Raw genomic sequence first — 18,199 nt, forward strand, 5'->3', positions numbered from 1 at the left:
TTCTAAATGGATTACTTATATATGATTGGTTTTGAAACACTCACAATTCAAGCAAAATAAGGCCCCTGTTTTGAGCACTACATTTGATATTTACTTTTTAGTATTACTGTAGTAGTATTTTTGCAATATATCTTCAGTGGGATTTTTGTAGTATTTGTGAAGATTTTTTTTGGTAGTATTTACTGTAGTTTTATTTTTGCAGTACCGGGTTTTTACATTGTATTTCTGCAGTAGTGTCTTCTTATTATTTCCAAAGCAGTATTTTTGTAGTATTTCTTTAGAATTGTTAGTATTTCTAACGTGTTTTTTTGTAGTATATCGGTAGTATTTTTGCAGATTTACTGTAGTTTTATTTTTGTAATATTTCTGTGGTGATACATTTTTAGTAGTATATTTGTAGTTTTTTAAGTAATATTTTGGTAGTAGTATTTTTGTATTATAGTGCCTATCTAGTGGTATTTTTGTAGTATTTCTATAGTATCATTTCTGTAGTATACCCATCGTATTGTTTTATAGTATAAATTTCGTTTTTTTTTTAAATAATATAACTGTAGTATTATTTTAATAGTATTTCAATTGTATTTTTTTCTATTCAGTTGTAAACACTACATTTGATATCTACTTTTGTAGAATTACTGTAGTTGTATTTTTGTAATATATCTTCAGTGGGATTTTTGTAGTATTTTCTGTACTTTTATTTTTGCAGTACCGGGTTTTTATATTGCATTTCTGCAGTAGTGTTTTCTTATTATTTCCAAATGAGTATTTTTGCAGTATTTCTTTATAATTGTTTTAGTATTTCTAACATTGTTAATTGTAGTATATCCGTAGTATTTTTGCAGTATTACTGTAGTTTTATTTTTTAAGTATTTCTGTGGTGATACTTTTTTAGTAGTATATTTGTAGTTTTTTTAGTAATATTCTGGTAGTTACATTTTTGTGTTATAGTGTCTATCTAGGGGTATTTTTTGTAATATTTCTATAGTATTATTTCTGTAGTATGCCCATTGTATTATTTTAAATTATTATTATTTTTTTATTATAAAATAACTGTAGTATTATTTTAATAGTATTTCTATTGTAATTTTTCTTTTCAGTTGTAAACACTAAATTTGATATTTAGTTTTGTAGTAGTTTTCTAGTATTTTTTGTAGTTGTCTATGTTGCCACCAAAAACATGCTTTTATTAGCAGTACTTTATTTAGTATTATATGTATTGTCATCATTTTGACCTGTTGCATTTAAAGGCCCGGGTAAAAAAGCTTGATGGGCCTCTTGTGACCCGTGAACCGCAGTTTGCTCATACTTGCTCGACATGATACTTTGCCACCATCTTAAGGAAAACTGTATTACACCCTCGTTTTGTCCTACAGAAACTATTTAAAGATTTTTGAAAAAATGCCAGGCAGCCACTAGGGAGCGCCAAAGACCCACATGGGGCTCCTAAGCAGGTTTAGCGAGTGGAGAGGTCGACTTTTGTTGGCGATAGAACGCATCTATTAAAATCAGTACAGAAACGACGATAACAAGAACCTAATACAGTAAGGGATTACTGCATGTCCATGTTTTCGATTGCTTATGTTCTTACCTGTTGATGGGGTCGACAACTATGGCTCGAGGGTGCGACATGTTCCCTTCTAAGAGAGTTTTCCGGGTCTTGGAGGCACTCTCTAACCTCGCTACGCTAATGGTTTTGCGGTAGCCGTCATTGGTCCAGTACAGATTGTGAGCGATCCAGTCCACAGAGATTCCTTCCACGTTGTCAAGTTCTATGTTGGAATCAAAATGGAGAAAGATTTTTAGCGAATTTTGAAGGGTTTTATGAAGTTTTATGAAGGACAAAAATACTACAAAAATCTGACATCTGACTGCAGGAATATTTTAATACAAAAAATACCAACTACAGTAATTAGAGGCACTTATGCATAACACTATTGTTACAATGCTTTTTTCTTCTTCGTTGCATTAATATTATTAATATTATATCGTTTTTTTTTCTCTCAAAGTATTTGTATTACATGTTTTACCCAGGAGTGCCATGACTAGTCTCCTTGCATACAATGTTTCAAAACATCGATGCCAATGACAATAAAGACTATTCTATAACAGTTATTTGATCTTCATAGCAGTCAATAGCATTGAATGGATTATCCATTCTCAACTAACCAAAAGAAAAACGTTAAATTCACTGGAACCATATCTACTATTTTTCGGATTTACTAATTCACAAATTCTCAGACGTTGCTCTACTAACCGTCACTAAGTATGGTCTCCCTGTTGCTCCCATCGACGTTTTGCCTCCCGATGAGGAAACTGGTCGTATCGGCGAAATAAATATTCCCCGTTGCCGCGTGGTAGTCGATGGCCCTGGGGTTGACCAGGTCCTCGATGGGAACCATATGCTCCTCGCTGGATTTCACGTTCATATCCAATCCTTGGATGACACCGGGGCGCCCCTTACCGTAGAACAGGAAGAGTTTGTTCTGTGGTTCTAAGAAGAACAAAAGAAGACGTTTATTGTTATTAGAATTGAATCACTGTAGTTGTATATGCTGAGCTTGGTACTAAGCCCCTTTTAATTGGGCCAGGGGTGTCCAAACATTTGAGAAAGCTGGCCAGATTAAGTAAGCTGAAAAGGTGTGATTGAATTTTCTTGCCAATTTTCATGGCACAGTCTTTAATAAATTCACCCTCGGTAAACAGTTTGCAGTGCTTGGCGATCAGTGTCGAGACTTTGTAGCTCGCCTTTGTAGCATTTTCATTTGACTCGCGGTGTTTGTTTTTGGTTTCTCCCCACTGAAAGGAAGCAGTGTTACAACTCATGCTGTAGAGTTAATTTCCTTCATTTAATCCACTAACAGCGTTCAGTCATTCAGACAGTCAGGTAGGTTATAAACCAACAATTCAATAAACATAATTTAGTTTTTGATTTCTGTAAAGTAGGCTTAAACATAATTGCTCAAAAGTGTGTATTTCTAAACAGTTGGCCCTTTCTGGCATCTCCTAGTTTTCCTGTCTTGGTTTAAAAGTGTACTGTTGCAGGGGGATGGTAAATTCTCTTTGTCTCAGTACTTTTGCACCCTTGTGACTTCAATAAAACACACAGGACAGGGGGGTGTCAGAAAGAGTTGCGGTAGCGAGCTGAAAGCAGGTAAAATTGCTTGCTCCTCTGACCTTCTTCCTTTCTCCAATTGCAGTTGTAAAAACTCAACCAGTCTCATGCCTGGTGTATTTTCTAGCGCTAGCCAACTTTTAAAGCTTTCCCACAAGTAAGTGGTCTGTTTTAGACCCAACAATTTTGAGTACCAAATAAGTAATAAAGCAGTTAAATGGTATATATTTTAAAGCAGTTGACACGGCAGCTGAGGGATTAGCACGTCTGTGACACAGTTCTGAGGTCATGGGCTATATTCCATCAACCAGCCTTCCTGTGCAGAGTTTGCATGTTCTCCCTGTGCTTGCATGGGTTTCCTCTGGGCACTCCGGTTTCCTCCCACATTTTAGGTTAATTGTCCAGTTCAAATTGTCCCTAGGTGAGACTGAGTAAGTTGTCTGTTCTCTGTGTCCCCTGCCCACTCCCCGAAGATAGCTTGGGATGGGCTCCAGCACCTCCCGCGGCCCTAGTGAGAATAAGCGGGGCATATAATACATAATAAAATATATTTTTAAGCAACAGTCATGATCCTAACTCTCCACAAACGTTTGACCAGAACAACTACAATACCCATAAACCACCACACCTCTGGAGTGTGGTCATGTGCCTAGTCTAAACATATCAAACCACAAAACTCAACTATAACAGCGACCACAAATATATTAAATAGCTTAAAGTAACAAAAACCAACATGTGCCCACAGAAATAAGAACAACTTTCAAATTGGAGCAAAATGAAGGAGGACTAACTGCCTCTTGTCGTGGGAGCAACGGCCCTCACAGTCAGCTTTCCTTTTTTTACTTATAGTCATTCTGTCGAAAATAAGTACCCTGGCCAAATTGCTACTGCCACCATCTGGTGAATTAGTGAATTTGTGTTTTGTACAAATGTATTGTATATTTCCGTCAACATTACTGGCGGGGAGCTTATTATCACCAAATCATTTCTCGTGCCTGACAACAAACAAAATTTAAATCTTTCGGTATTTGAAGGAAATGCTGATATTCGATTGGACTAACTGCCTCCCACAATGCCTTACTGACTCTTCATTCAGTTCAGAATCTTATGAGCAAGTTGGCGATACACTGTATTTTTAGTACTGTATTATTTTGCAATGAGTGATGTTAAAAGGAGAATCAAACACATGATAACCTTAAAACAGAGCTTGCAATGATCAATAATTATGAGGAAGGCGCATGAATCGCAAGGAAATCTAACGAGGGAATCATAATACTTGTAAATGGAGGTTTTAAAATCAGTTTTATTTGGAAACGCTGTCCCCTCACCCAATTGCATCCACCCGCTACTCCACCGTACCAGCTCAAGTCATGTGAATACAAAGGTAAATCAGATTTCATCTACATTTACATGTCATTTAATTGTATGTATGTATATTACACATAAGTAGTACTTACTATATAGTTTTTTTTAGTAAAATATTTTTTATCTGTGGTGCCAGAGGTTCAGAAGCCATTATCTAATTAGCATAGACCTTGTCATTGTAATATCCCGGGGTCTTACTGTACTAGTAAATGAGTAAACCTATGATGACATTATAAAATCCTTGACATCCAGTGCCACTGATGACTCTGTTCAGCTTCGATCATCCTTGCGGTAAAAATAAAAGTTGCTTAGCAGCATATACGCAAAGGCAAGTGCTTACCTTGGCTTTGAAAACCGCCCGATCTAAAATAACATAGCGTCTGCATAAAAAGGTCAATAGAAAAAACAAAAAGGAAAGCTGACAGCGCTCCTTTGTGGCTTTACGTTCTCCAGAGAGGCCGTGGAGGAAATTTTCTGGAGAAACAAGGAGACGGCCATTCTGAAGACTACACATGTTCAATTTATCATGAAAACAAAAAATCAAATGAATTCACTGATATGGCGTTTTTCAGGGTCGATACTGAGGCACCAAATATTTGGAGCAAATGTTATTTTGCTGTGAAATTGGCTTAAGGTTTTTTTATTTTTTATCCACAAAAAGAAACAAAAAATATTTGTGATGAATTGAGGAATAACAAAAATCTTTAATAGCTTTCTAAAACCTAACTAATGTTATGGTAACAGCTAATCGCTCAGCCTTCTACTTTAGCGTCCTTTTAGTGCTCTCATTCACGAACACACACGCTTGATTGACCAACTAATGTTATGATAATAGCTAATACATCAGGCTTATCCTGAACATGCTTTCCTAAAACAACTACACTCTCTTAATCACACACATGCTTTACTCAGACCTTTTCTCAATATTATCAGAGGTTGGGATTCAAACTCAGCCATGTCAGGACTCAGGCAGTTTGTGGAGTCTGGAAAGCTTTGGATCCAGGGGCCCCGCCCCGGTCGTGTATCCATCAGAAGGTACGGGGTGGGTAGCGAGAAGAAATGAGGGGGGAGGGGAGGAGTACAAGCGAGGGAGGTTGGAGGCTTAGGTGCATTATGAGCCTAAATAATCAGCTCACCGAATAATAATGTCATTCCCAATAAGGTTGGGACTTGAAATATTTTTAGAAAGAAAAAAGCTTAACGCATAAACTGTCTACACTTACCCATGTCTTTGTTGCTCTACAGCACAGGTGTCAAACAGGCGGCCCGCGGGCCAGGTCAGGCCCGCTAAGGGATTAAATCCGGCCCGCGAGACAACACTCAGAGAAGCGCAAGAGAAAAACAAGCTGCAGGTTGAAATATGTCAACTTTATCTTGCCAAAGAAAGGTGCCTCGAACAAAGACACTGTACTTGTGTTTCTTTCTCTCTCTCTCTTTCTCTCTCTCTCTCTCTCTTTCTGTATCTCTCTCTCTCTCTCTCTCTCTCTCTTTCTTTTCCACCCCTTTTCTCCCACTCTGTCTCTTTCACTCTCTGTGTCTCTTTTTCTCTTTCTTTGTTGCTCTTTGTCTCATTCTCTCTCCGTGTCTTTTAACCTCTTTTGCTCTAACTTCCTTTTTTCCTTTTCTCTCTCTCTCTTCATACCCTTTGCCCTTTCTTTTCTCTTTTCTCTCCTTCTGTCTTTCTATTTCTCTTTGAATTTCTTTCTTCCTCTCCCTTTCTTTTCCCCCCTCTCTCACAACTTTGTATTTTTTGTTTCTCACGCTCTCCCTCTCTCTCTTTTTCTTTGTCCCGCCCTCTCCCCTTTTCCCTCCCTCTTTCTCTTATTTTTTTATCTCTATTTCTTTCTCTTAAATCTACTAGTCCGGCCCCCGACAGAATGTTTGTTCTATCGTGTGGCCCCCGAGTTCAAATGAGTTGGACACCCCTGCTCTACAGACTGTCAAAGATAGTCATTATTAAGACTCTTTGGTGGCTGTATTTACACAGATAAAATACATATTTTGTTAAAAACTACATCGTGATAGCAGCTGCAAAGTACTCACCGGGCTCCAAGTTGGTTGAAAAGAGAGCCCAAACGGTGGGCGTGTTTTATTATACGTCAGTGAAAACAGGACACACATGAGCACGACTTCACAATAAAAGAATATAAGATTGCTAAACGTACAAGAGATATCATTAGACTGATTATTGAAACGTTGTTTTATGTGTGTGAGAGAGATTGTTTTTGTATTAAGGAATATAAAAACAAGTTATTTTCATTAGACTGAATTCTGAGAGATGTACATCCAAAACGGCCAACTTTACAAGACACACTCCTCTGGGAAGAGGTACTGCAGTGTGCGGTGCAGGACCACCAGGTTCCGCAGTAGTCTAGTCCCCCTGGCCATTAGACTGTTAAATGGTCAATCTAACATATAGTTAACCTAAACCTAAACGGCTGCTAATCTGACTTTTTGCACTACTGGCAGTTCTTTATAGCTTGCCACTCCTTGCACATTTGCTCTCTGCACTATTGTACTTACAGCGTTATTGTTACAGTGTTAATGTTACTGTTTACCTGACTTGTTAACCTGAATGCCCATTTTGCACATCTGGTTAGCTACTCCTCTTGCACTATCGGCACTATGGTAAAATACTATACGTAGCCATAATACAATACAACTTTTACTTATATCTGTACATTCGAGGAAACTGTGCGGGTCAGATGTATCGACATTTCGTTCTGTATACACGTGTACTAGAATGACAATAAAGTAGATCTGAATCTGAATCTGAATTCTATCACTGGAAACAGGAAGTAGACTAACAAGTGGGGACTTTGCTAAGCGTGTGGAAAAATATCTTCAACAAATCCACTCCTGCCATCTAATGGTAATTTCATACTGAAATCCTTCCCAGAGACTTGATACTCACTGATGAGCTGCGTCAAACCCTTTAAAATAGTTTTTTTTAAAGTAAAATTAAAATAAAAACCTACTTTGGGTGATGTGACTGAGGGACCATGCTTACGAATTAAATTTAATCGACAGCTTTGAAAAAATCCCGTCCTGTGCCTGTCGCAGTTGATGACCAAAGACAATGTTTGCATGTATTTTATTTGCAGAAGCCATTTTAGACTCTGATCCACAGTTTTAAAGAAAGGGTTTCCGTTCGGAGCTTACTTTTGCAGGACTGTCCGTCAGAAGCCAGGCTGTAGCCCACCCGGCAGTGGCAAGTTCTGGACTTGTAGCTGCCGCTCAGGAGGCAAATGTGAGAGCAGCCGCCAGCTTTGCCCAAGGAATTCGACTCGCAGGCGTGAGATTTCACTGAAAATTAACAAAATGACATTGGAGTTGTCAGAACTAGACAATAACTTGATCATTTCTATTTGTTCGATGATTTTATTTATCTTTATTGTTTTACTTTTATCCTCTTATTTTTTTTTTGGAATGTTTTATTAGATTTATCTTTTTTCTTATATATTAGAAAAAAATAAATGTATCAAATAATCACTGGTACGGATCATGAAAAGAGTTGTAGAAATTAAAATGATAAATTCCTAAATTCAAATTTCAGGATTTAGCAAATGTCTAATTTTTGAAATAACTTCAGAAATGTTCGACTTATTTCCCTGTATGTATTGTTCCTCATTTGTTTTAATTGTATCTAATTATTTCTTCATCACTTATGTTTTATTTTTAATATATTTTTGTTTTGTGTTAATTTTCCTCCAACTAAAAAAAATTAATAAAAAAATTATAAATAAGACATTTAATTAAGTATTTATATTTTTTCGACTATATTCCTTGATTTTTTGGTAATTATTTATTATTGCTTGTTTGTTTTACATTCATACAGGTTTTATCACATATTATTAATATTTGATTTTCTATTTGATTTTCCATATTTAAAAAATAATCAAAGAAGGACATCTTTATTAAATTACTTTGATTTTTTTTTTCGAACCTATTACTTGACCTTTATATATACAGAGAGAGAGAGAGATGCAGAGAGAGTGAGATGCAAGGAGAAAGTAAGAGAGAGATGTAGTTAGAGAGAGAGACAGAGAGAAAGAGAAAGAGAAAGCGAGAGAGAAACAGAGAGAAAGGGAGAGAGAGAGAGAGAGCGAGCAAGAGAAAGGTGCAGAGAGGAGGGATAGGTGAGAGAGAGATGCAGAGAGAGATATTCAGAGAGAGCATAAGAGAGGGATGCAGAGAGAGCGTGAGAGAGCATAAGAGAGAGAGAAAGAGAGAGAGTAAGAGAGAGAGAGAGAAAAAAAAGAGAGCGAGAGGGAGAACGAGGGAGAAAAAGATGCAGAGAGGAGGGATGGGTGAGCGAGAGAGATGCAGAGAGAGAGTAAGAGAGATATGTTGAGAGAGAGAGCAAGAGGGAGAGAGAGAGAGAGAGAAATAGAGATGTAAAGCCAGAGAGAAAGAGAGAGAGAGAGAGACATAGACATACAAACATAGTTAAAAAATATACATATATTTGATCCAGATTTTATTTATTTCATGTATTTTATACATGATATGATAATCATTATTATCATAATTTCATTCTTCCATAATTCTATTGATTTTTGGTTAAAAAAAGAAAAAAGAAGGAAAGAGAAAAAGAAAGGGTTATAAAAAAAGAAAGAGGGGAATAAAGGGAAAGAAAGAAAGAAGGAAAGAGAGCAAGAAAGAAAGAAATAAAAAAGAAAAAGAAAAAAGAAAGGAGAGAAAAAAATTGTTAGAAAGAAAGAGTAGGAAGGAAAGAGGGAAATAAATAAAGGGGAAAGAAAGGGAAAGAAACAGGGAAAGAAAAAAGGAAAGAAAGAAAGGAAGAAAATAACTTCACTAAAAGGTATTCAAATGTTGGCTCACTTTCAAAATACTTAATCGCAAAAGTCACAGATTAACCGATTTGTCACTGCCTGCTAAACCAAAATGGACTCCATTTCCCGCAGATAGAGGTTTACCTTTAGGCTGACTAAGTTTATGATAAACTCGTAGAGCTTGCGTATTTCCCAGACTGGCGAGCGTCTTGAGTTCCACGGAAACGTTGAAGCGCTGGATTTGCAGCAGCGCCGCGCTGAAGGTTCCTTTGGTCGGGTCTGAGTGGCTACGTTCCAAAGCGTAGAGGAAGTTTTCGAACACGGCCAGCGCGTAAATATGTGACACCTGGGAGGAAAAAAAAAACCCAAAAGAGACGTTTAATGAGACGGTGAACCCTCATTTATCACAGAGCCACTATATGCAAAATCCATGAAGTCAAACCGTTGTTCACATATAGAAATAGATAGATAGATAGATAGATAGATAGATAGATAGAGAGGGATGGATAGAGAGATAGAGATGGATAGAGAGATAGAGATAGATAGATAGATAGAAATAGATAGAGATAGATGGATAGAAGTAGAAATAGATAGATGGATAGAAGTAGAGATAGATAGATGGATAGAAGTAGAGCTAGATATAGATATATATATAGAGATAGATATAGATAGAAATATATATAGATAGAAATATATATATATAGATAGGGATAGAGCTAGAGAGATAGATAGATACAGAGAGAGAGAGAGATAGAGAGATATAGATATAGATATAGAGATATTTAGAGATAGAGATATATAGAGATGCATAGAGAGATGAATAGAGATAGAGATAGCTAGGTATAGAGATAGATATATATAGATAGATATAGATAGCGATAGATAGAGAGATAGAAAAAGATAGATATAGAGATAGCTATGTATAGATAAATATAGATAGAGATACATAGAGAGATAGATAGAGATAGATATAGAGATAGAGAGAGATAGATAGATGGATAGAGAGATAGATGGATAGATGTCTAGATAGATAGATGTCTAGATAGATAGAGATAGCGAGATAGAGATGGAGAGATAGATAGCGATAGATAGAGATAGAGATACATAGAGATAGATAGCTAGAGATAGAGAGATAGATAGATAGATAGATAGATATAAATATTTTTAGTTAGATCTAGATAGATAGATAGATAGATAGATAGATAGATAGATGGATAGATAGATGGATAGATAGAACTGGCTAACCAGCATATATTTATATACCCCACTATAGAGAACTGATCCATGCCATATCCCGGGGTCTACTGTACTTTAGTATCCATTAAAACCAAAGAACACCTTTTTACAGACCCAATCCTTGATTTGACAAGGGGTCAGCAATATGCAGCTCTAGAGTTTTTGGGAGTTTTTCAGAAATCTTTGAAAGTAGTAAAAGATAGAGGAGGGAAATATACATTTATTTTTGGGGTGTTTTTTGTTGTTTTGTCCAAAATGTGGGTTTGCGACCCCCTAATTAACAAACAAAATTACTCTATACTGTCCATATAAGCATTTATTTATTTAGTACCTACTGGACTGTCTCAGAAAATTAGAATATTGTGATAAAGTTCTTTATTTTCTGTAATGCAATTAAAAAAACAAAAATGTCATACATTCTGGATTCATTACACATCAACTGAACTATTTCAAGCCTTTTATTATTTGAATATTGCTGATTTTGGCTTACAGCTGAAAAAAACTCAAAAATCCTATCTCAAAATATTAGAATACTTCCTCAGACCAAGTAAAAAAATAATTTTATAACAGCAAAACTAAATCAAACATTTGAAAATGTCCATTGATGCACTCAGTACTTGGTTGGGAATCCTTTTGCACGGATTACTGCATCAATCCGTCGTGGCATGGAGGCAATCAGCCTGTGGCATTGCTGAGGTGTTATTGATGCCCAGGATGCTTCGATAGCGGCCTTCAGCTCATTTGCATTTGTAGGTCTGGTGTCTTTCATCTTCTTCTTAACTATACCCCACAAATTCTCGATGGGGTTCAGGTCAGGGGAATTAGCAGGCCAATCAAGGACAGTGATGCCATGGTCAGTGCACCAGTTACTGGTGGTTTTGGCACTGTGGGCAGGTGCCAGATCATGCTGGAAAATGAAATACTCATCTCCATAGAGCTTTTCAGCAGATGGAAGCATGTAGTGCTCTAAAATCTCTTGGTACACAGTTGCATTTACTCTGGACTTGATGAAACACAGTGGACCAACACCAGCAGCTGACATGGCTCCCCAAACCATTGCTGACTGTGGGAACTTCACACTGGATTTCAAGCAACTTGGATTTTGCTCTTCTCCAGCCTTTCTCCAGACTCTGGCGCCTTGACTTCCAAATGAAATGCAAAACTTGCTTTCGTCTGAAAAGAGGACTTTGGACCACTCTGCAACTGTCCAGTGCTTCTTCTCCATAGCCCAAGTCAGACGCTTCTTCCGTTGTCTTGAGTTCAGAAGTGGCTTGACCATGGGAATACGGCTATTGTAGCCCATTTCCCGGACACGTCTGTGAACTGTGGCTTTTGATACCTGGACTCCAGCTTCAGCCCACTGTCTTTGAAGCTCCCTCAAATTCTGGAAGCGGCTCTTCTTCACAATTTTGTTAAGGCTGCGGTCATCTCTCTTGGTTGTGCAGCGTTTCCGGCCACATTTTTCCCTTCCGACAGACTTTTTGTGGATATGCTTTGAAACTGCACTCTGTGAACAGCCTGCTCTTTGAGAAATTTCTTTTTGTGTCTTACCCTCCTGATGGAGGGTATCAATGATGGTCCTCTGGACAGCCGTCAGATCAGCAGTCTCCCCCATACTTGTGATTTAGTTTACTGAACCAAGCTGAGTGTTTTTAAGGCTCAGGAAACCCTCACAAGGTGTTTCGAGTTAATTAGATGATTCAGGTGATTAGTTGAATAGCCTACTTGTATACTTTTTCATGATATTCTAATATTTTGAGATAGGATTTTTGAGTTTTCTTAAGCTGTAAGCCAAAATCAGCAATATTCAAATAATAAAAGGCTTGAAATAGTTCAGTTGATGTGTAATGAATCCAGAATGTATGACATTTTTGTTTTTTTAATTGCATTACAGAAAATAAAGAACTTTATCAAAATATTCTAATTTTCTGAGACAGTCCGGTATACCTATTATCGGAGGAGGTGCTTAGCCAATCAGAACTCAGAACACAGCGCATAATAAAAATCCATGAAAGGTAAACCGTGATACGACGGGAGTTACTGTAAAGCAAGGACCTAAAAATGTCGCAGATGGGACTGAGAATCTGGACATGACTTCCCTAAGGGGGCGGTGCTGACACTGGCAGGAGAGCGCGGCGTCCTCGGTACATTTAGCAGGCTGACACCCGTGAAAAGCGACATGACCCAACGCGTTGGGTTATAGAGGAAGGAGAGGAAGAGGGGGACATGTTAGGTGACATCAGGGGCAAGAACAGACTAAACTACCATTCCACTTCTTTCTTCCTGTTTTCTATTATGGTGGATGAAATCCTTGGACCCATCTGATGCAGGGGGATTTGGGTTCTACAAGGTCCAGGAATATTACCGACTGCAGGTAGACAAAGTATGCAGGCATGTATTTGTACAATGAAGGACTTGATACCGTTGAATGGCCGCCACAATCCCCTGACCTAAATACAATAGAACACATCTGGGACGTAGAGCCTGTGATGGTGCAGCCGAACCTGGGGTTCCACCAGGTCCATGGCAATTCTTAACCTCAAGTAACTAGAGTATATAGGATGAAGTACTTTGTACCAATGACTGCCCCACTCGTTCACCTGACCTAAATCAAGTAGACCACTTCAAGGACAGAGACCCTATGCTGGTGCAGCGGGATCAGGGTTCCACAAGGTCCACGACAATTCTTAACCTCAAGTAACTAGAGTATGAATGATGAATTACTTCATACCAATGACTGCCCGCGTCGTTCATCTGACCTAAATCCAATAGACCAAATCAAGGACAGAGACCCTATGCTGGTGCAGCGGGACCTGGGTTCCACCAGGTCCACGACAATTCTAAACCTCAAGTAACTAGCGTATGCAGGATGAATGACTGTATACCAATGACTGCCCCACTCGCTCACCTGACCGAAATCCAAAAGACCACTTCAAGGACAGAGACCCTATGCTGGTGCAGCAAGACCTGTGTTCCTCCAGGTCCACGGCAATTCTTAACCTTAAGTTACTAGAGTATGCAGGATGAATTACTTCATACCAATTACTGTCCCCCTCGTTCACCTGTCCTAAATCCAATAGACCACTTCAAGGACAGAGACCCTATGCTGGTGCAGCGGGACGTGGTCCACGATAATTCCCGACCTTATTCTAGAATAAAAGCAGAAACAGGACTGACAGGACTCTGGCTGTGTCAGGGCGACTCTAACTATTTGCTTAACTGATAAGAATTTGGACTCCAACTATTTGCTTAACTGATGACCTAGGTCTTCAATAATTTCCCGCTTCAAGTAACTAGAGAGTGCAGGCAGTTCTTGGACAAAGAAGAACTTGATACTTGACCATAACCCAATAGAACATCTTTTAGACTGGGGACCTATATTGGTAGAGCTGGTTCTTTGGGTCAAGGTCCACAAGAATGCCCTCTGTGTCCACAATTGAACGTTTGAGATAGATAGATGTCTAGATAGATAGATAGATAGATAGATAGAGAGGGATGGAGATAGAGAGATAGAGAGATAGAGATGGATAGAGATAGATAGATAGATAAAGATAGATATAGATATATAGAAATAGAGATAGATAGATAGAGAAATGGATACTTTCTTCATCCCCGTAGGGAAATTCACAATTCAAGCAGTATCCTTGTGTTGAAAAGTAAAATAATAAAATAAAGATATAGAATACAAAAATACCCAATATAATGTTTTGCTATCAAGTATTTAAATAGTGCTATGAAAAATCCACACTGTAATAAAAATCAGTGGAACAAGACTGTGACAGCAGTCTGTCGCTGAAGCTGCTCTTTTGTTTCATCGAAAAATGAATCGAACGGTTCCTCGATTATTAAAATAACAGTCCTATATGAAAAGCAATCACTCACTTGGCTCCCCTGAATCACGTTGTGTCGTTTTCTTCCCTGGTAATCCACGACGTCGATGTAATCCAGGTAGGCGTCGGCCCAATACACCAACCGCTTGACCACGTCCAGCGCCACGGCGGTCGGCTGCTCCACGTTCGAATCCACCAAGCGGGTTCGGTTGCTGCCGTCCATGTTGCAGCGCTCCAGCTTGGCCACGTGCCCGTAGTCCGTGAAGAACATCATCCTGTGAAGATAGAGGTCCGATCGTCGTTTGCGATTCTGACTCTCAATGAAACCCAAACCCAACATTTTATCGTTCTCCGTGTTTTTATTGGAGGCTCAAAACGTTCTTGGATAGTGAAAGATTTCATATTTTATTTATTTGACTATAAGGGATTTTATACAATTGTATACAAATTACAGTTAGTGAATGCAATGAAGATTTTTCACATAGGAGGCTTAAGTTCGATGACAGGTCGCACCGTTCCAAGTGTGGAGTGTTTTGGCTAGGTAATTTTGATAACGGGGCGCTGACGAAGGACTTAGGTCTTGTTTTGATGAACGCTTGGCATTGTTTTGAGAAGCGCTTTGCTGATATGAGTTTCCTTTAGACATGGCGGCGCCTTTCGGCGAGCAGGTGGTGAAGCTGGCATCCGGCCCGCCCGTGGGGGAGGAGCCGACACCCCAGCTTGTGAAAACCCGTGGGCAGAAGACAGAAGACGGAAGAAGAGAGATCAGATCGGAGACAATTGCCATTCACTCATCCATTATCATTCATTGCTCCGTTGCAGCGTATTGATTGTGAAATCATCAACACATTCTCACCTGGGATGATAGCCGTATTTACCTCCTTAGCCAAATTGTTTCTTTTTTTCAATTTCAAAAAGATATTTAACTCTGGAACAAGATCCCACTCCTTAAAAGTTACCGGTGTTCTGCCCACTACTATCTGTCCCCTGTCGTCAGTCCGTCAGCGAACCTCCGCTTACGCTAGGCAAGCTTTTTGACCTTGACTCACTCCTGTTCTAGCCCGCGTCTGTTTCCCAGCTTTGACCCATTTTCTGATATCGACCTCGTTTTTTGATCCCCTGTCCTGGCTACTGACCTGTTTTTTTTCTGCTCCCGACACCGCCATCGCTCGCCACGGAAATACCACTTCAGCGTTCAGAGCAATCTGCTCCCCGAGACCACCGGATCGTGTGTGCAATCCTTTCCCTTCTTCCCAATAAAACTAAGAGAAACGTACGCTAATGGGACCCATCTCCGTTCTGGTCTTGACAAACGAGGGTCTGCATGCATACATACAGAGCGTGATTACCCTAGTCAACAAACACCATACTCAAAACAGAAAAACACGCCAGAATTAAAAGCTAGGTCATAAAACACTATTTTGAAGGAGTAAAAGAGTCAAATAAGATGAGATTAAAAGGAAAATTCTAAGTACTCTCCTTAGAAAAGTGCGAAGGCGAACAAAACATTGGCTGGAGGTCTCGACAAAACACAGGAGGAGAGCATGCCGAGTTACTCCAAATAATAATGTTTCAAGTGTAATTGTACCGTGGTTAAAAAACAAAACAAAAGAAACTGCTAGAAAAGACATCGGGGGTCTGAGAGCAAAAGTCATAAGGCACTAAGTACTTCGAATACAGCGTGGCGGCGTCCGAATCAATTTGGGAAGAAGCGGGGAGTCACTTTTGCAACAAAAGCTACTGTTTTGTGGCACATTTGTTCAAATCTCTCCAGATATATATATATATATATATATATATATATATATATATATATATATATATATATATATATATAGTTATACAGTGGAACCTCGGTTTTCGAACACCTCTCAGTTCGAACAAATCGGTTCTTGACCAAAAGTTTTGAGAAATTCTTGCTTTGCTGTTTGGTCAAATAATCGGAGTTCGAACGCCGGTACGCTAGGGTGCGATGCTGAGCGGCGTACGGGTGTAGATCGTGTAGATTGCCCCCACCCCTCATGAAGAACTGTTATGACGTGACCGCACACTTCTTTTTGCTTTCGTTTTTAATATCGGTGAACGGAGTGTTTTAACACCTAAAAATGCCTCGGAAAAAGTTCGGTGCAAGCAGCAAAGTTGCTACAGGTGAAAAAAGAAGAGTAGTGCGTTTAAGAAAGAAATAATAGCAAAATGTGAAGAAGGTGTGCGAGTTTGCAATCTTGCTATACATACAGCATGGCTTCTGCTGAGCACCACAAAGGTAAGGAATCCTATTCATAATTATTTTCTTTGCCCTATGTTTATGTTAGCATAATCTCTCTCTCTCTCTCTCTCTCTCTCTCTCTCTCTCTCTCTCTCTCTCTCTCTCTCTCTCTCATTTTGTCTTTCACCTTGTTAATCTATTTTCTCTCCCTTCCATAACTACCTACCTATTCGTTTTAACAGGAGGAAAACAATTCAATTTTTTGGGGGAGTTCCACTCCCAAAAACGGTGTTCCTTCTTAGCCATTCAAGGTCTTACTCATGGCGGAGTCTCGTAAAAGAGGAACTCGTAATGAAGAACGGTCAAGAAACGGAACTTAATGTGCACATGTCAGGTCAGCAGAGAGAAAGTGTGTCCTCCAAACCGCACATAAAAAATTAAAAAAAAGCAGCGTCGGCAAAAAGAAAAAAAATACTCCCTAAACAGGTGCATGTAGCTTGGAAGGTGCTGATGCAGGATTTTCCGGTCAAGTTGGATTGCAAGGTATCCATTGCTAAATGAAATATTAAAAAGGAAAAAAAAAAGAAAAATGGCCGCCGAATACTCTTCCCCTCAATATAGTATGGATGCATGTTTCCCAAGCTTCCTATTTCTATAGAGAACAGAATTTGGGGAAATGAAGAAAAACGATGATTATCGGGAATTTTATTGTTAAAATGATAATAATAGCCCATCCTGAGTGTCCAAATACGGCAATGGTTGCCTAGACAATTGACCGGTACTTCTTTTGGCCTATTCAAAATGACCATACATGATAAACCATTTGAGCAACTTTTGGTTATAGTCGGATTTGATGGCTTCCTGGATTAAACATATTAGAATACATAGCTACAAAGAACTTGTAATCATCGAGACCTTTATAGGTTTTTAGATCAGCACTGGTGTATGGGGATACTCCATTTACAAAACAGTGGTACAGATGGTGTAGACCAGGGGTGTCAAACAGGCGGCCCGTGGGCCACATCAGGCCCGCCAAGGGATTGAATCTGGCCCGCGAGACATCGCTCAGAGAAGCGCAAGAGAAAAACAAGCTGTAGGTTGAAATATATCCATTTCATGTCGCCAAAGCCAGGTGCCTCTCACGAATGCTTCACTTGTATTTCTCTCTCTTTCTCTTCCTCCCCTCTATCTATCTGTCTCTTTCACTCTCCCTGTCTCTCTTTTTCTCTTTCTTTGTTACTCTGTGTCTCTTTCTCTCTGTGTCTTTTTTTCCGTTTCTCTCCCATTTCTGTCTGTATCTTTTGCTTTCCACTTCTCTCTTTCTCCCCTTCTCTCTTCTCTCCTTCTTTTTCTCTCTCTCTCTCTTTCTCTCTCTCTTTTTCCTTTCGCTCTTTCTTTGTCCCACCCTCTCTACTTTTCTCTCCTTCTCTTTCGCTTATTTCTTTCTCTGTTTTTTTCGTTCTCCCTAATCTGTAAGTCTGGCCCCCGAGAGAATGTTTGTTCTATCGTGTAGCCCCAGAGTTAAAATGAGTTTGACACCCCTGGTGTAGACTGAAGTCAAGAAGACTGGACGATTTGGTAAGAGCTGTGAATATGTCAGGAGGAAGAAGGTACGGGTTGGTAGCTCGCCCTGCTATCCTCGGTTTCCCTAAAT

At 39.1% G+C, this 18,199-nt stretch overlaps 1 protein-coding gene across 1 annotated transcript in view; it reads right to left on the minus strand.

Moving 5' to 3' along the window:
• The window catches only part of LOC148352542 (low-density lipoprotein receptor-related protein 1B-like), a 583,719-nt gene that overhangs the window by 293,987 nt on the left and 271,533 nt on the right, over positions 1-18,199 (minus strand). Inside the window, exons 7-11 of the mRNA XM_088353080.1 lie at positions 14,392-14,614; positions 9,418-9,619; positions 7,640-7,783; positions 2,255-2,491; positions 1,589-1,769 (exon numbers count right to left, since the gene is read on the minus strand). Coding sequence (XP_088209206.1) covers positions 1,589-1,769; positions 2,255-2,491; positions 7,640-7,783; positions 9,418-9,619; positions 14,392-14,614 — 987 coding nt within the window. The remainder of the gene's footprint in view (positions 1-1,588; positions 1,770-2,254; positions 2,492-7,639; positions 7,784-9,417; positions 9,620-14,391; positions 14,615-18,199) is intronic.

This window comes from Urocampus carinirostris, chromosome 14 (genome assembly GCF_059441175.1).
Source record: "Urocampus carinirostris isolate Australia breed hairy pipefish chromosome 14, RoL_Ucar_1.0, whole genome shotgun sequence".
Lineage (NCBI taxonomy): Eukaryota > Metazoa > Chordata > Actinopteri > Syngnathiformes > Syngnathidae > Urocampus > Urocampus carinirostris.